This window comes from Ctenocephalides felis, unplaced genomic scaffold (genome assembly GCF_003426905.1).
Source record: "Ctenocephalides felis isolate EL2017-DRISC unplaced genomic scaffold, ASM342690v1 CF-g0.4_SCAFFOLD_03572, whole genome shotgun sequence".
Lineage (NCBI taxonomy): Eukaryota > Metazoa > Arthropoda > Insecta > Siphonaptera > Pulicidae > Ctenocephalides > Ctenocephalides felis.
In genome coordinates, this window is record NW_020539726.1 from 38,723,974 (window position 1) to 38,744,888 (window position 20,915).

The 20,915-nt window shown below is 27.2% G+C and overlaps 1 protein-coding gene across 1 annotated transcript in view; it reads left to right on the forward strand.

Annotated features, from left to right (window-relative positions):
• Positions 1-20,915, forward strand: part of LOC113388450 (roundabout homolog 2-like) — a 255,171-nt gene that overhangs the window by 153,386 nt on the left and 80,870 nt on the right. The window contains exons 2-3 of the mRNA XM_026625827.1: positions 8,169-8,290; positions 14,623-14,809. Of these exons, the coding sequence (XP_026481612.1) occupies positions 8,169-8,290; positions 14,623-14,809 (309 nt within the window). The remainder of the gene's footprint in view (positions 1-8,168; positions 8,291-14,622; positions 14,810-20,915) is intronic.

Sequence of the window (20,915 nt, forward strand, 5' to 3'; positions counted from 1 at the left end):
TTATAATTGAACAAACCCATTAAATCAATCTACCAAACCCACACACTTAAAATTTCGCAACATAACATAACTCCGTTCGCAAAATAGCAATAGAACATCTCCTCCTCACTCTCCATGCTCCTCGCCCAACAAAATTCTCCTATCCCCTCATCCTTCCATATACTTCGTGGCTGATGTTTAGTTGCTTGTTTCGTTGATGTTTTAATGCTATTATTAATGGGCAACGCTAATGGACGAGCTCGCCATCTATTCTATCCCACTGAATACCACTACCACCAGATATATACCATTACTACCAGATACCAGATAGTACATAGAATGTTTGTTTGTATGTATAACAAATCACAACTTTTGTCTCTCGGCAAAAACATGGAGAGAGATGCATGGGTTGGCAGACAAATGGCGAACACGGAAAGGTAGATGTGGTACATGATTTTGGGGAAATTTTCTATTTGTCTTGTAAAACAATATTTGTTTTGTTGCAAATGCGAATGTTAATTATTGTAGTGCTAATGATGGGGGGAGTGCTGTATCAAAACGTAGTTTCCTCCTTCACTCCTTTATTTGTATTCATATTTGGTTGTTTTGTTATTTAATTATAAAATTGTGAATTGTATATCTAATACATCTAATACATCTATGTTATTGAAACAAATCATGTTCAGTTGTGTCTTACTATTGATATTTTTGCAGTACATGTCTTATTTTAATTGTTTGAGTAAATATACATTGTTAGTATCAGTAGCACTGATGATGACAGGAAGGCTGTGCCAAAACGTTTGCGAATAAATGCTACATTAATTAACTTCCCGTAGGGTAGTTATAGTAATGGGCCAAAAATCGAAATTAATTTTTTATGCATTTTTCGACGTTTTGAAGTTTTCTGAACATTTTTAAAGGACATACCTCAGAAACTAAATGAATGTGTGTGCGTGTGTGTGTGTTTTTATGTCCGTATTTTTTCGTCAACGATTTTCGTGAACACGACTTAACCAATTTGAATGATTTAATTATTATTTGATTTCTATTGTTAGGGAGATGTGCTGATTAGTTTTTGGCAAAGGCAGGTCCAGGCGTTACGGAGATACGAAGCAAAGAGTGCAGAAAATAGAAATCGAATTTTTGAGATAACAGAGTATCGGATTTGAATGATCTAAAAAACATTCAATTTGTAATGATTGGGAGAAGAGGTTATCAGTTTTTGGCAAAGGCAAGTCCAGCCATTTCGAAGATACCGAGCTAAATGTGCAAAAAATGGCAGTTTTTGAGAGAACTAAGCGTCTGATTTGGACGATCTAAATAACTTTCTGCTTGTATTGACAAAACAATTACTTTTGAGGATGAAAAATTATTACATCTTTCTTTATTTTTCATAAAATATTTTTGTAATTTTGGATTAAAAATTGAAAAAATTGCCCAGTCTAAGCGCCACTCTGGTACAAATGTTTACCCAAGTGCGTTTAGACTGTTTATGTTCTGGCCCACTTTTTCAATTTTGTGAAAACAAAACTATTGAAAAATGTAAAAATGCCGCCAAGCTGAGCACAGTCTAAGTGAAAATGTAGCACAAAATCATTTGCAAATGCGTTTAGACTGTGACTATGAGGAAGCACTTTTTCAATTTTGTGTAAATTAGGCAATCAACTATTTTTTTGAAATTGAATTCGAAATGAAATGAAATGACGATTGTTAATGTTCTGGAGATAAATTGATTTATTTATGATTTACATTTGTTCTGCTCAGATATAACAATAAGATAGCAAAAATAATGAAAGTTACAGTATTTGTAATAAAATATTTGAGAAAGTTTGAAATTTCTCGAATATTTAGTTACGATACGGGAACTTCCAGCAATTTGCCTTAAGGCACGATGCCATACACAAGTTTTCAAATATAATATAAGAAACTGAAATACATGAAGAAACTTTGCATTTAAAGCATGAGTCTTTGGGGATTAGAAACCAGGACTATAAAAATTACCAAAAAAACTACGAGAACCAGAAAAAAAATAAGATTTTCAAAAACTTTATAAATTCGAGAAGTGAAGTTGGTCGCCAGTAGAGTCGTTTTTTCCATTTTATGTCTTTTTTCAGTTGGTTTGACAGTAGAGTTCTTTTTGTTCTTCTAGGTTACAGGTATAAGACTCAGTTTGTACATCAGTAGAGTCGTTTTCATCCTTACCACTTTATATTCTGTATTTTTATTTCGGTGCCAGTAGAGTCCTCTTTTCAATGTACAATTTAATATATATATATATATATATATATATATATATAATGTATCATATGGCAAAACTATTATTGGTGGCAGCGGTGTTAATTATTTTGCGAGCAAAAATAAAAACATTTCGTTCCGAAACAAATTGCAAGCAATTGAGATGTCGTCGCCTTTTGGCTCGTATATACAATAAATTTATTAAATAAAACAATCAACGATTCACACTTAATAATTCACATCAGCCAGACAGTTTCTTTTTTATTCATTTTGTCTCTCGAGAGTATTAATAACACTGTTTGAGTTGATAGATTTAGTGAGTGCTATGAAATTATATGTGTCGGCTTTAGAATTTAATTTAATTAGATAAAGAAACATTTTGGTACGTAGACCAGAAATTTAATTGCGACATTTTGAGTCATTCTGAATCCTTTGGCACAAAGAAGAAGGATAATTCTCTCTTAAATTCGCCTATTTTACTTATTAATAATGAAATAGATATTCACAACACTTCACCTAATCAAATAATCTCCTTCTGCACAAGTTAACCTTTTTATTTTCTTTTCAAATATCTCATTATTTTATCTTAATCTTGTTTATAAATAATATTGTTACATTCTGCATTATAAGTAATTTTATGTAAGCATTTCATGTTAATAACTATATATTGTAATTTTGTATATATTTTAATTGTCATTCATTATGTAAAATAATTGTATTTTTTAGACCTCTTGGAAGAAATCTGTTGGCTATATATTTAAAAATAAATAAATGAATAAATAAATAATTTGCTCTACGAAATTAGACTTTTTTACAAAATATTAACACAATGGTGACAATTAAAAACTACCTAAAATATTATAGGCCTACGAAAAGTCGTTTAGGTGTTAAATACAAATAAAATTTGAAATAATGAACCGAACTCTTAGAACATACGCCGATCATGCTCCCATCGTGTTATAAATAAGAGAGTAATTTTATCCTGCAATGTTTTCATTATTATAATAAAAAATGCGATAGAATTTATCAAATTGTGTGTATTTATATCGTTTTCGATCGCCCACATTTTCTATTTTCATATCGACTGTGATGAATATGTGAACAAGACCTCCGTCATGTATCTAATTTGAATAATCGACACGAACGACGGATTCTGATGGAATTCATATGAGAAATCGGAGGGAATTACGGATATACGGATATATGAATATGAATATGATATGTCTCTGTCGAAGGAGATTATTATTATAAATGTATAATTTATTTATATATATACTATTTGACCCAGCAAATATTGTGTATCTCAGTCCAAAAATCGATCTTTTTTTTTAAATTAACGACATTGGTTTATTTTTAAATCCAATTGAACATAAAGATGACAGATAAAAATAAGTAACGTCAGAAAGATTTTATACCCCGAAATCTAATTATATTTCATCGTCTTTTCAAAATAATTGCGGGTTTTGGCGAAATTATTATTCGACGTCGAGATGAAAAAGTCATTTGCGTGAATTCGCAAATAAAAACTGTGTGCGATAACTTGGGCTATAAAATTTTATTATAGCTCTCGAAAGCTTTAAATTATATTATTGACTTACTGGAATCGAGAGAAAATTAGATTATAAAACTAATACAAAAATTTTAGATAAAAATAAAAAAATATACGTTACTTATGAATAATATAGATTGAAAAAAATATTTATTTTCAACCAAGAAGCTTTTATTGAGCTTCATAGTACTTATTGCATTGATTTTACATAATTTGGGTTCTGTACTAGGCTAAGGCAGTGCTGCCTCTACCGAAATGAAAGAACATCTGTGTATAAACAAAATTAAATAAACTTCTACAAATTGAGTTACTGTAGAGAGCAATTCTACAAATTGTTATAAATCTATTCATTTTATAATATATACAAAAAAAGTTTTATTTTTATGAAAAAAAAACTGCTAAGTTGATCTTAACACAAAAATAATGTAATTAATACTGATATTAAACTTATTAAACAACATTAATAATTTTTCTTTTTTTTAAAAAGTGAGCAAATTGATTTTATTTTTGGTTCTTGTCTTTGCTAACACAGTGCTGCCACTATAAAATATCGCGGCCACAAAGTGAACTAAAATATGAATGGACATATAATTATTACAAAAAAAACATAAATTAATGCTTAATAATTGATTAATTAATTAAATAATAATCATCAAACAGTTATTTTCCACAATTTTTAAAAGATCTTACCACGAAGAAACGGCTCGACTGATCTTCACACAAAACTAATTAATTTTGAACTGATATCAAATTTTAATCTCATTAATAACGCTGATATAATTATTTTTGTAAAAAGTGAGCAAATTAATTTTATTTGTGGTTCGTCATATAATTATTTAAAAATCTGTAAAGTTGTCATAAAACAATTATATTTTACAATTTTTATATTAGTTAACTACAAAGAAACGGCTCGACTGATCTTTTCACAAAACTATTTTTTTTTTAAAATAATTAATAATCACATTTACATTGCAATTTTTACATTATTCTGAAAAAGTGAGCTAAATAACTAAATATTTTTGGGTTTGGTTCTAGTCTATGCTAAGTTTGTGCTGCTAATGTCAAAATTGTGGCTAAAAAGTGAACTAAACCCGGAATTGATGAAAAATAAATAAGAATAATTAATTTAAAAAATCGTAGTAATTTTATATTTATAACTATTTATTTATTTATTTCCACAAATTATTGAACAATTATTATTTATTTTATTATTCAGAAATTTTATTTATATTATTTATTAATTTTATTTTTATTATTATTTGCTTATATTTTACATTAAATCATATTACGGATATTATTTTCATGTAAATTTTATCCTTTGCTCTTTTATTTATTTAAATTTATATTATTATTTATCAATATTACTTGATGTTAATAAATTAGCAGTTGTAATAATTATTGAAATAAAAAAAAAAAGAACAATTATTTATGATATATATATATATATATATATATATATATATATATATATATTTAAATTTTCAATATTTACACAAAACTAAATAATTAAAATATTGATTTATAATAAGTATTGAATTCTTCTTATCTAAAAGTTTTAGTATTAATTTAATTTACACTGATATTTTTACAACAAATTATTTTTTTTTTCATTTTTTTATATTAAAACAATTTTGGATCTAGTCTTTACTACGACTGTGCTGCCACTATGGAAACTTGTGGACAAAAAGCGAATTAAATACGAATGGACAAATAATAACTAAAAAATAACAAATTTACATACTAAAATTTGACAAATTGCCATTTTTGTTTATATATTTTTTTTTAATTTCAATAATTATTACAACTGTTAAATAATTAACATCTAGTAATATTGATAAATAATAACATAAATTTAAATAAATAAGAGTGCAAAGGATAGAATTTACATGAAAATAATATCCGTAATATGATGATTTAATATGAAATAGAAGCAAATAATAATAAATAATATAAATAAAATTTCTGAATAATAAAATAATACTAGAAAAATAACAAAATATAATAAAATAACAATAATAGAAATAGTAAAATAATAATAATAATAATAATAATAATAATGTTAGCGTTCACAAATTTTTGGTTATATGAAATTTAAAAAGAGTGTATTTTTAATACAATTACATTAAATATTTATTATATTATTTTACTTTTTGTTTCTTTTAATAATTCGCTTGTCTCTTGTTTACAAAAACATCTTAATGCCTCTCTTTACTTACATTTTTCTCGACATAAAATAAAAAACGAAAAAAAATAAGCGTATTCTAATTCCTTTAATATTATTTCTTATAAGCATTATATTTTTTTGCTTATTGCTTTCAAGCTTTTTAGCTTTTTCCCTCGACGTGCTTTTACGTTTAAAAGACATCCATTAAAAATGATTTTTCTTCAGACAAAAAATATATAATAAGGGAATTATATTATATATATATATATATATATATATATATATATATATATATATATATATATATATATATATATATAAATTTAATATCTTCCGCGATTCTCACGGACTAAAATATTATTCCCTCAACTAAATTTATTTCAACTTCAATTTCTGTTGGTATCATATTACTTTGTTCAACATTTACATAAATATATTTATATATTAGATATGTTCGTAATAATATTTAGAATTTATGATGACTTTAGATTGATTTGAAATACTGCACAAGATACTTCCAATTGACACTTTCATATAATTCAAATACTGAAGTGCTAGTTCTACTTTCTTTTATACATAATATATAAATTATATTCATAAAAATTGGGCTGTGGTAAGGAAATTAATCTTGCAACTCAAAAATATAAATTGATACCCAAAATTCCGAATTTATACCTATAATTCCGACTCGAAACCCAAAATTCTAAGTTTTGTTGCACCATGCAGTAGTGACATCAGTTTTTACTTCAAAATATAGATCAAAATATATATTCAAGTAAAAATACGCGTTTCTCGACTTTTTTGCGTCATTTGAAATTATATTATTACTATAAGAGAAATTCTAGTAATAACACATTTTAGGACAATTATTGGGTTGCCTTCTAAAACATAAAAAATATATTATTATTTCATGTGTTGCATTATAATGTCGATAACGATACACTTTAAACAAAACATCATTTTTTTCACAATTACACTCGAAACTAACAAAGTTCTTGATACTCTATAGCACGCAACTTTATTGCACTTGGGTGCAATTGCAAATGTTGCAAGTTGCAACTACTGTCTAATGTCTAATGTGTTTCCAGAAGCAATCAAAAGAAAACTAACTTTAAATCGTGATCGTTAAAATAAGGAAACATTGTAAAAAACTGTTGAACCACTTAATAAAACACGATTTAAAGTACACCGAGTAAAAATAGGATTATATAATATTAGACAATACTAAAGATTATGCAATTTTACATAAATTTGTGGAATGTTTTATTGAAATTAAATAAACCGTTTAAAAGTTACAAGAGATGCAATAATTAAATGCAGTGTACCAGATGGTGACAAATTGGTCATACAAAATATTATTGTTATTGTTGTTTATTTATAATACTTAATAAATAATATTTTAAAGTACACCGAGTTGCTGTAGGGCTATATAATATTAGACAATATTAAGGATTATTTAATTTTGCACAAATTTGTAGAATGTTTTATCAAAATTAAATAAACCGTTTAAAAGTTACAAGAGTTGCAATAAATAATAGTTGTTTATTCATAATACTTATCATTTGTTTTTTTTTTTTTTTTTTATATTTCTATCAATATATGTTACAAAGTCCAGTGTAATATTTTATGCATTACTACCTAATAAGTATTTTTGCTATTTATGTGTGGTATTTAAGGAAATTTTAATAATCTAGTTACATATCAATATCAATAATGTTGTCAATATGTGCAAAAAAGGAAAACACTTATCAAATGACATTTTAAAGTACACCGAGTTGCTGTAGGGTAATATAATATTAGACAATATTAAAGATTATTTAATTTTGCACAAATTTGTCAAATATTTTATTTAAATTAGACAAACCGTTTGAAAGTTACAAGAGTTGCAATAAATAAATTCAGTGCTCCAGATGGTGACAATATGTTCACACAAAATATTATTGTTATTGTTGTTTATTCATAATACTTAATAAATAACATTTTAAAGTACACCGAGTTGCTGTAGGGTCATATAATATTAAACAATATTAAAGATTATGTAATTTTGCACAAATTTGCCGAATATTTTATTTACATCAGACAAACCGTTTAAAAGTTACAAGAGTTGCAATAAATAAATGCAGTGTACCAGATGGTGACAATTTGGTCATACAAAATATTATTGTTATTGTTTTTTATTTATAATAATATTTATTATTGTTATTATTGTTAATATTAATATTGTTTTTTTTTTCTTTTCAGCTCAATACAGGAGTCCACGGATAACAGAGCATCCCAGTGACATAATTGTTGCAAAAAACGAACCTGTCACCCTAAATTGCAAAGCTGAAGGTCGTCCTGAACCCACTATCGAGTGGTTCAAGGTAAAAAAAAAACTAATTAAAATTGTAATAATAAATACAATAATAATTTAACAGTAATAAAAACTATTTACACAGTCTAAGCGATAGCCTCACACAAATATACTAGTAATTGCGTTTAGATTGGGATTATATAGAATTATTTTCTAAATTTCGTGAAAATTTATGGAAAATGTGAAAATTCAGCCAGGATAGTCACAGTCTAAACGACAGCCCGGCATAAATATATTTGGTAGGGCGTTTAGAATGTGACTTTACCGGAGCGTTTTTTCAATTTTGTATAACATTTTACTTTTTTGAAAATGCTGTGAAAAAGCAACTGATACCGGATGCTGTATTAAAAATAATTATTAAAAAATTTACCAGTCTAAGCACAGTCTAAGTGATAACTTCACACAAATTTATTAGCAATTGCATTTAGATTGTGACTATACAAGAGTTTTAATTTAAATTTTGTGAAAATTGATGAAAAAAGTGAAAATTCAGCCTGGATAATCACAGTCTAAGCCACGACCCGGCACAAATATATTTGCAAGGGCGTTTAGAATGTGACTTTAAGGGAGCATTTTTCCAATTTTGTATCAAATTTTACTTTTTTTTTGAAAATGCTATAAAAAACTACTGATACCGGATGCTGTATTTAAAATAATTATTAAAAAATTTACCAGTCTAAGCACAGTTTAAGTGAAAACCAATCTACCAGTTTAAGTGAAAACTTCATACAAACTTATTAGCAATTGCGTTTAGATTGTGATTATACGAGAGTTTTAATTTAAATTTTGTGAAAATTCATGAAAACAGTGAAAATTCTGCCCGGATATTTACAGTCTAAGCTGCAAACTGGCTCAAATATATTTTCAAGAGCGTTTAAAATGTGACTTTGATGGAGCACTTTTTCGAATTTGTATAAAATTTTACTTTTTGAAAATGCCATAAAAAAACTACTGCATTAAAATAATTATTAAAAAATTCACCAGTCTAAGTCTAGTCTAAGTGATAACTCCACACAAATTTGTTAGATTTGAGCGTTCAGATTGGACTATACGGGAGCATTTTTTAAATTTTGTGAAAATTGATGAAAAAAGTGAAAATTCTGTCAGGACATTCACAGTCTAATCCACGACCCGGCACAAATATATTTGCAAGGGCGTTTAGAATGTGACTTTACAGGAGCACTTTTCCGATTTTGTATAAAATTTTACTTTTTGTGAAAATTGATGAAAAAAGTGAAATTCTGTCAGGATAATCATAGTCTAAAGCCACGACCCGGCACAATATATTTGCAAGGGCGTTTAGAATGTGACTTTACAGGAGCACTTTTCCGGTTTCGTATAAAATTTTACTTTTTGTGAAAATTGATGAAAAAAGTGAAAATTCAGCCAGGACAATCACAGTCTAAGCCACGACCAGACACAAATATATTTGCAAGGGCGTTTAGAATGTGACTTTACAGGAGCACTTTTCCAATTTTGAGTAAAATTTTACTGTGAAAATGCTATAAATTTCGAACCAATGAAATTCAAGGAAAGCCACAGCAAAGCGTGGCTAGATATGCAAGTGTAATATTTTGCTCTAAAATGCTATAAAAAGAAAACCACTGGATATTTTTTCAATTTTTTTTTTATTTGAAAGAACAATCTTTCTGGTAAATAATGGAAAATAGTTTTATTGAAAAAGCAGCTTATACTGGCCTGCAAAATTTAAAAATTGAGAAATAACGGAGGTAGGACTTTTTATAATATATTGCTAAAATCAATATACAATTTTTGCAAGCCAACTATCAATCTCATATTTGATTGTTTGTTTTTCTTCTCATTTTGTGTTTTTGTCTTTTTTTTAATATTTTGCTTTATTAATATATGTTATTTACTTAGTAGACTCGCCGCTGGGTGTTGCTACTATCTTCTGGTTTATATTATAAGATAATTATTGTTAACAATCTTTGCTTAATGTTTATGCTTATGTAAAACAGATTGCAGAATAAATTAAATAAAAATAAAAAAAAAACTATCAATCTATTATTTTCAAACTACTCATCAATTATCTTGAATTTCCAAAACAAACAAACCATCCCACTTCTGGTAAAGTAGTCATTTACCTACCTGCCTTCGTGTTTATCTACCAGATAATTGAATACCGTTTATCAATTTACGAAGTGACCTCTTAACGATGGGTCAATCTGTGAGGTCAGTTTGTCTTGACCTTTTCTTGAAGAGGAACAAGAGATATGCTAATCAGGCAAATTGCCTGATAAAAGCCTGAGTGGATAGAGGTTGATCTAAAGTAGAAATAATTAGGAACTTTGAGGTAACTTGCAATGCCTGGCCTCTGTTTCTAGACTGCAAGGGTTTTATTTTTTTATTTTTTTGACGGTTACCCGAGGCAGTGATTTGGATGAAATTATTTTTTATTTTTACCTAAAGGTTTGTAGTTTCAAATAAAAAAAGAATTTTCAAAAAATATTCAGTAGTTTTGTTTTTATAGCATTTTTTAGCAACTTTTATTACACTTGCATATCTGGCCACGCTTTGCTGTGGCTTTCCTTGAATTTCATTGGTTCGAAATTTATAGCATTTTCACATACAAAATCGGAAAATTGCTCCAGTAAAGTCACATTGTAAACGCCCTTGCAAATATATTTATACCGGGTCGTGTCTTAGACTGTGATTATGCTGGTCGAATTTTTACTTTTTTCATAAATTTTTACAAATTTTTAAAAATGCTTCTGTATAGTCACAATCTGAATGCAATTGCTAATATATTTGTAGTAAGTTATCACTTAGACTGTGCTTAGACTGGTAAACTTCTTAATAATTGTTGTTAATATTTATTTAAAATCGGAAAAATGCTCCCAGAAAGTCACATTCTAAACGCCCTTGCGAATATATTTGTACCAGGTTGTCGCTTAGACTGTGATTATCCTGGCCGAATTTTCACTTTTTTCATAAATTTTTACAAAATTTTAAAAATGCTTTTGTATAGTCACAATCTGAATGCAATTGCTAATACATTTGTGGGAAGTTATCACTTAGACTGTGCTTAGACTGGTGAATTTTTTAATAATTGTTTTGAATACAGTAGTTTTTTCAAAAAAGTTAAATTTTATACGAAATTGAAAAAACGCTCCTTTCAAGTCACATTCTAAACGCTCTTGCAAATATATTTGTACCGGGTTGTCGCTTAGACTGTGATTATCCCGGCTGAATTTTCACTTTTTCATAAATTTTCACAAAATTTAAATAATGCTCCTGTATAGTCACAATCTAAAGGCAATTGCTAATATATTTGTGAGATGTTATCGCTTAGACTGAGCTTAGGCTGCTGAATTTTTTTTAAATTGTTTTTAATTCAGGATTTGCCATCAGTAGTTTTTTATAGCATTTTCAAAAAAAGTAAAATTTTATACGAAATTGGAAAAACGCTCCCTTAAAGTCACATTCTAAACGCCCTTGCAAATATATTTGTACCGGGTTGTCGCTTGGACAGTGACTATTTTGGCAGAATTTTCACTTTTTTCATAAATTTTCACGAAATTTGAATAGTGTTCCTGTACAGTCACAATCTGAATGCAATGGCTAATATATTTGTGAGAAGTTATCGCTTAGACTGTGCTTAAACTGGTGAATTTTTTTCTTTAGCTTTCCTTTGGCTGAACAACAATTCAATTATATTATATTAATAATAAAATAATAGTCTTTGTTTTTAGTGGTTTAAAAGGGGTGTAGTGTGGTAAAATTGAAGGTTGAATTTTTATTTTGTTACTTGATTGATTTTGAAAATAATAGTGATGTAAATTATTTTAAAATAAATATTCGAATATATCGAAAAATTTTTTTTATCAATACTAATTTATTTGATTTGTTTATTTATAAAATTTCATTCTAATTTATAAATATAATTTTTACTATTTTAAGTACTTAAATTCTAATATATTTCATTTACGATTTTAACAAATTTTAAGTCAATATATCGATATATATCTATTTTTATCGATTTTTTTCTATTTTTTATCGATAGTCATAAATCTAAAGATTGTTGTTAAACATGTTAATAAAAATTAGTTTTATTACGGCGATAAATCGCTTACGGTTTTAATTTCTTTCTAACTCGTTTATTGTGTGAATAAAAACTATAAAATTTATGGACTATAAATTTGTTATAGATAAACATCGTTATATATATATATATATATATATATATATATATATATATATATATATATATATATACACGTATATATATATATATATATATATATATATATATATAAGTATTTCAAGAATTCCTATCGAACAATTTTATCATTAAAAATCGATTATTATATTTATAGTGTTATTAACCTTTTTTAAAAAATACTAACCTAGTTATTTTAAAATTTTTTTAAAGCACGCTGATTTTTTTTTTCAAAAATTAGAAAGTTATATAAGAAATGGGACTTTACGTAGAAGATGAAAAGAGCAAATTGAAAGAAATTAAGAAACAGGACTCTACTGACAATCAAAATTAAATGTGAGCCTTAGAATAAAAAAGGACTCTACTGACAAGCAAACTGAAATTAAAAACATGGAATGAGAAAAAGGACTCTACTGACGAGCAATCTAAAATCTAAGACATGAAATGAAAAAAAGGACTCTACTAACGAGCAAACTTATATTCAAAAGGCATGAAATGAGAAAAGGACTCTACTGACAAATAAGGACTCTACTGGGGGACAAACTGAAATACAAAATCCAAGAGCAAAATAAGAGAAAGGACTCTACAGACGAGTAAACTAAAATATAAGACTTGAAATAAAAAAAACTCTACTGACGAGCAAGATAAAATTTAAGACATGAAATTAGAAAAAAGGTTTCTACTGACAAGCACTCTAAAATTGAAAACCTTAGAAAAAAATAAGATATAGGACTCTACTGACGAGAAAATTGAAATTAAAAGAGTAAAATAAAAAAGCACTCTTCTGGCGAGCAAACTGATATTTAAGACATAAAATAAAAAAGGACTCTACTGACGAGCAAACTGAAATACAAAACCTGAGCAAAAAATAAGGAAGAGGACTCGACTGACGAGCTAACTAAAATACAAACGTGAGAAAATTAGTAAAAGAACTCTACTGACGAGCAAACTAAAATCTAAGTCAAAAAATAAAAAAAGACTCTACTGTCAGCAAATTGAACTCTAAGTTGTAAAATAAAAAAGGACTCTACTGAGAAAAATAAAAAACAAAACCTAAAAAATTAAAAAAAAAAAACGAAATACAAAATTCAAGAGGAAAATAAGAAAAAAGACTATACTGACGAGCAAACTAAAATATATGACTTGAAATAAAAAAAGAGCCTACTGACGAGCAAACTGAAAAACAATACACAACACAAAAATTTTACTCTACATCGTTAAAATTATACTTGGCACTCTACTGACAAGAAAATGGATATATTATTTATTGATCTTTTTTTCAAATCTGGATACGTTCCAGTTTCCTTTTCTTTCCTACATCATCGTCAGTAGAGTTTTTTTCTATCTCACTCTTCACACTATTATAACAAAATAATAATACATATGTGATAAACTGAGCTAAATAATAATAAAAGAGGCTGCAAGTTGTTTATATATTTTTTTCTCAATAAATCGTTTATTTCTAATAATATTATTGCAAACGTTTCGAGAATGTGGTTTGTGCCATCAACTTGTCAAATTCCTAATTTGAACAAACGAAATCTACTAGTGTGTAAAACGATTTTTATGGAAAAAGCAAAATACTTTTCAAACAGACATTTAACCAGATGATGTATATAATGATAAAGTAAAAAATTTAGATCTAAAAATATTTTTCCATACGTTTCGAGTACCAATTCGAATCTTCTTCATAGGTTCTTAAAAACCATTTTATCATGGAGAATAAATTCAGAACAAATCCGCTTTAATCTGTATGAGTGTGTTCAGCATATCACAGATGGTGCTAGTGTGCTTCAATCAGCGTTTGTTTTACAACTCAATTTCCTTACACGTACTTTAAACGTTCAAGTACCAATTTTATATATTTAAATATATCTTTCTTACATTTAGTTCAATTTTTTCTCATTATAGTTTTACGGCATATTTGTGATTTTGTTAAAAAATATGTATTTAAATATATTTTATAGCTTGTCTATATTATATATTTATATAAATCTTATCTAGAATTAAACCTCTAAGGGTAAATTTACGTGCTACGTTCAGTGGCGCCATCTATGATATGCCGAAAGAATTAAAATTGTTGTAATCTCAAACCACCCGTGTTTGCCACCTATTTATACTTGTTTATCTATGATTTTATTTGTATTTTTTTTCCTTTCCAGGACGGACAACCCGTCAGGACTAGCCCCGAGGACAACAAGTCCCACCGGGTCCTGCTGCCTGCTGGCTCTCTGTTTTTTCTACGTACCGTCCATGGACGACGAGAGCAGGACGGCGGAGTCTACTGGTGCGTTGCCAGGAACGCTGCAGGAGTCGCCAGGAGCAATAATGCCACTCTACAAGTTGCAGGTAAATGATAATAGTCATATTTGTCATCGGCATTCTTATAAAGGATCCATTGTAGTTTTCTTTTCTTCTGAATTGAATTATTTGACAAAATGTTGGAGATAGAGATTCAGGGAAGAATAGTGTGAGAGGTTTCCAATTGCCAAAAATACAAGTTGCAGGTCGGTAAATAGTAATAGACTCTTTGTGAAGTAAAACTTTTATAGGAGAGGTAATTCTACGATATGAAACTAGCAATAGGACTGAAATAGTTGAACAGCTGTAATATCCGACTTGCCTAACAAATTGAAGCCATACTTTTATATTTGTTTTATTTATCAAGCCCTGCACATAGCTTGATCTATGAAACAATTGCTTGATATACTTAAATTCTGATTCGACTTTGACTGACGACGTCATTTGGATAGAATTGACGGTAAATTGACATTTTTAATGCAATTGATGACAAACAAATTAAATTGTCAACGGACCAGTCATGATAAAATTGTCGTCAGATATAAATAAATATGATCAAGAGATAAAAATAAAATAAGATAAGTATATCTTTACTGAATTTCCACCTCGGTCAATTAAGAGTTTCTCTCATGATGTCGTCGCTAAGAAAACAAAAGGAAAAGGAATTAATCCTTGTAATAAGTCCTAGAAAAACAAAGCCAGAGGCTACGATGACAGATAGTCGAGATGAAGGATATATATATATATATATATATATATATATATATATATATATATATATATATATATATATCCTTTATCCCTTTAGCTTTTTGATCGAGTGCCGTTGTAATACCTAAAGACACACACAAGGAATTGTTTTCGTTTTGTCGGACGATCTTTAGGAAAGTCCAGGGATTCTTAAAAACTATAATGATTTTTTTTTAAATGCTTTTTTGGAAAATTTGATTTTTGTATGATACTGATATTTTTTGAGAACTTTGAAATTTTGAAGGGTTTTAAAATTTATTCATGTTGGTGGTCCCATATTGTCCAAAATATCTAATTTTCAACTGTCAATTGTCATTTTTTGTTACGTTTTTTTTTTGAATTCCGAAACTTCTGAGCCTGCCCTTTTCTTCAAAATAAGTGACATTTTTGCTGAATCCGCACATACATACCCACATACATTCGTTTCTTCCTAAGGTGTGCTAAAATGTTCAGAAACCTTTGAAATGTAAAGATGTATGAAAATTTTCATATTTGATTTTTTGCGATTACTTTAACTTACCCGAAAAATCGACAATGTAATTTTTATATATCTTTACGTTTCAGAGGTTTCTGAACATTTTGGCATACCTTAGAAAAAAATGATGTATGTGTATGTCTATGTGTGGGTGCGGATCCAAAATTTTTGTTGACGATTTCAGGAACACGGATCAACCAATTTGAATGATTCAAAAAACATTCGATTCGTATTGATAAGGAGACGTGCTGATTAGTTTTTTTGGGAAAAGCAGGTCTAGCGATTTAAGATATTCAAGTGAAAAAAATTTAAAAAAGCCAATCGATGGTCAAAAATGATCATTAGACATATAACATATTTTAATAATGTGTATCAATTTTGTTCACATTTTATGGGTTACGTACTAATATTTATCCATAAGATTGCTATGCGGCGCTTACGCGCCTCGATATTTCTGCTTTAAAACAGTTCATAATATTCAGTACAAATAAATTAATTAATCAATTTAAAATACAAAATAATCAAGTTTTTCAAAAAAGTAATTTTTTTCAAAAATTTCAAAATTCTCAATAATTTAATTTTTCAAAGTTCTTAAAAAGTTTTGAAGATTTATTTTGTTTTATATTTTAATTTTTGGTACGGGAAGTTCCAGCAATTTGCCTTAAGGCACGATGCCATGCACTACTAGTCCAGTTCATTATTTTTTTAATCATAGTTTTTCAAACTTTTATGTTTAAATTATTTATAAGCAAATTAATTTTAAGCAAATTTTAAAAATCAAGTAAAAAAAATTAAGTTTTTTAAAAAAGTCTATTTCAGAATTCTCAAAAATCTCATTTAAAAATTTAATTTTTTGTACAGGAAGTTCTAGAAATTTGCCTTAATTAATTTTAAACAAATTTTAAATATCAAGTGTTTCATAAAAATCATTTTTGTTTCGAAAATCTCATTTTTTCTAATTTTAATTTTTGGTATGCAAAATTCCAGCAATTTGTCTTAAAGCCTGATGCCATACTACACTAGTTCTAGTTCAAAATTATTTTAATCAGAGTTTCTCAAACTATGGACTTATAATTACTTATATTCATTAATTTTATGCAAATTTTAAATCTGTTTTTGTAGTTGTAAGAATCTTGTGTCTGGAATTTAAATGATACATACATATATAATATATATATATATATATATATATATATATATATATATACATATATATTAATAAATTTCGAGAATCTGTGGTAGAATCAATACATTAAGTAATGTCTGACCGCCCCCAGGTCTACTTTGATAATAAGGGAAGTTATGATAGTAATCAATAGGAAACTTTTGTATATATATATATATATATATATATATATATATAAATGAAGAAGAAATATAAGATATGATAAAGAAATTGCAGAAAAACGCATCAATCATAACAGAAGCAATGTTTTCATGACTTTTCCTTAAAAGATAATTGAAATGGACTTTGTGCCTTCTCCACTTCAATTTCGTATGATGACGTTGCCAAATGGACGATGATGGTCAGCTAGTATATATATATATATATATATATATATATATATATATATATATAATAACGGCTGAAATAATTCTCTTTTCATTTTGTTGGTCATCTAAAAAAATATAAAGGCATTATTTCTTTATCATTTTTAAGTAGTTTTTCTTATTTTTTAGAACAGTAATTTTCCAAAAAAAGGTTTTTTCTTCATTTTTAATTCTGATAAATCCTTAAGTTTCCAATTTTTATTTTCAAAATCTCAAACACCTAAAAAAAGAATTACAGACAGCATTTACAAAATGAACTGTAACGATTGTAATGTATCTTACGTTGGAGAGAGTTTCCAATATATTTATAAGAGAATGGATTAGCAAATTTATAATTCAAAAAATTTTCAAAAAAATTAAGACCAGTTTAGAACACAGGTGAATTCGCAAACGTTAAAGAAAATAATAATAATTTTAGGAAAATGATGTTAGAAATTGATGCGATTTGATTTCGGAAGAGATCGTTCCAGACTTTTCTCGGTAATTAATAGCTAAAGATTTAGTTTTTCTTCTAAGGTATTGGTATTTAAACTCGGTTGCCTCAAAAGCTTCTATATTTGATATGTCCAAATCTGTATTTCAAAATATTCATCAACAAAAACAGACTTTGGCGTCCATTTATCCTCTTTAAATCATTCCAAAACTTCCACTTTGATCTTTTGGACTTTTACGGCTGTTGTCATTAAAGAGAGCGTCCTGTTTCATGTTCCTGAAATTTTATTTTTGCAAATGAAAATATACTCATATATATATATATATATATATATATATATATATATATATATTGTCGTGTCAAAAAAATCACTTCCCACTTGATGGATTTACGATTTTAGCAAGTGAGCAAAGTGGTAATTATTATGGTGAAGGAGAAACTCGTAAAACCGAAACGTTTTACATGTTATTTGTGCTTCTTCAGTTATAGAATATGATATATATATATATATATATATATATATATATATATTTCTATTTTTATTCCAACTCCTTAATATTCAAATCGCTCCTTTCAAAATCAATTACATCAAAAGTTGTTCGAGATTTAATTGCCATCAGCATTTATCCACTAATTGGCAAATATTGCAATAAAATAAATTATTTGCAATTATATATAAATTGTACGAGATAAACGTTATCTACTAATTAGATGGCGAGCTAGTCACCAACAATTGATCACCTAACTATTTGTTTAGTAAAAAAATTATATATAACTTATATTAATCACAAAATAATAAAGAGAATTTTCTATTATTGCTTTTTACTTTTCAAATTCTGTATATTCAAGTTGTAACTTTTTATATTTTACAATTATTTTTATATTTTATTCCAATTTCTAAATATTTGACTTTTTCACTAATTAATATTCATTTATAATTGCATTTTATAATAATCTTATATTTTACCAAATTTATTAACTAAATTTACATTGTAAATTGTGAAATTTGATTAGAAAAATTGGTCTCTATACTTATCCTTGCGGTACTCCTAATTTATTAAAAATGACAGAATTTGTATGAGATTGTTATTAAATTATTTAAAGTCATACTAATAACTATAAATAAATATTGAATTAGTTAATTTTTGTGTCAAAAACAACTAAAAGAATATTAGTTATAATAATTGAAGTTTTCTAAGTTACAGTTTGCTAAGAAACTTAGTTTGCTCGTCAGTAGAGTCTTATTTTTATTCTTCTATGTGATATTTTGTAATATATTAAACATATTTCAGTTTATCAGCTTTTTTTTCAAATTTTATTGTAAATTAATTTTTATTTTTATATTATTATATTTTATTAACTATATTTATTTTTTATGTCGAGTTCTAGTTTGGTCATCAGTAGAGTCCTTTTATCATTCTTTGTCATTTATTTTGATCTGGTCGTCAGTAGAGTCTTTTTTCCACTTTATCGTCTCTATTTCTATTTGGTCGCCAGTAGAGTCATTTTTTCATTTCTTGTCTTTTATATCAGTTTTCTCGTCAGTAGAGTTTTTTTCTTATTTACTGTCTTGATTTCTATTTTAGTTCGCTTGTTAGTAGAGTCCTTTTCCCATTTCTTGTCATTTATTTTAATATCGTCAATAGAGTCCTTTTTTAATATTTTATCTTTAATTTCAGTTTGCTTGTTAGTAGAGTCTCTTTACGATTTCTTGTCATTTATTTTGATATTGTCAGTAGAGTCCTTTTTCCATTTTTTGTTTCTAATTTCAGTTTGTTCGTCAGTAAAATCCTTTTCCATTTCTTGTTCTTAATTTTAGTTTGGTTGTCAGTAGAGTCCTTTTTGCCACTTTATATTTTATATTTCTGTCTAGTCGTTAGTAGAGTCATTTTATAAATTTCTTTTCCTTTATTTTAGTTGCTTGTCAGTAGAGTCCCTTTGTCCATTTCTTTTCTACTTTTTCAGTTTGATCATCAGTAGAATCCCTTTTTTGATTTCAAGTCTTGAATTTTAGTTTGCTCGTCAGTAGAGTTCCTTTTGCCACTTAATCTTCTGTATTTCTGTTTGGTCGTCAGTCTAGTCCTTCCTTCATCTCATATCTAGAATATTAATTTGCTTTTCAATTGATTTTTTTATTTCTTCTTTTTAATTTCAGTTTGCTGGTCAGTAGAGTCATTTTTTTCTTCTCTTGTCTTTTATATCAGTTTGCTCGTCAGTAGAGTTTTTTTTCTTATTTGCTGTTTTTTTTCTATTTTAATTCGCTTGTCAATAGAGTCCTTTTTCCATTTTATGTCTTCGATTTCAGTTTACTCATCAGTAGAATCCTTTATTTTAATTTCATGAGTTGTATTCCAGTTAGCTCGTCAGTAGAGTCCCTTTTTAATTTCAAGTCTTTAATTTCAACGTTTTACTTATTTTTCACGTTACTCTTCAGTAGAAACCTTTTTTTATAATCACTAGCTATTTTTTAACTTGATCTATTTTTTCATTTCTTTCATTATCATATAAATTTGCAAGTTTGCCCTTCACTATTTTTTGCTCCTCAGTAGAGTTCTATTTTCACCTAATTTAATTTTTTCATCAAAACTACAAATAAGAAATAAAATGGCATATGATACTTTCACACAATGGATAAAAGATATTTTAAAATTAAATAATAACATTCAATAATTTTGAATTAACGATTTTGCCACCAGCGCTCCGTCTATACATATAATCTCGTCGCAAATCGTTTGAACCGGATCAGCATTAATCGTTAATTCGTCTTAATAAAATAATCCGTCGACTTTTACAACAAACATACGTGTTAGATTTATAAACAATAATTTATATTAAACCTAAAACAAGTTATTGGAATATATGTATAGACTGAAATAATAACTAGTGGTGTGTGGCATCGTGTCTTAAGACAAATTGCTGGAACCTCCCGTACCGTAACGAAATGT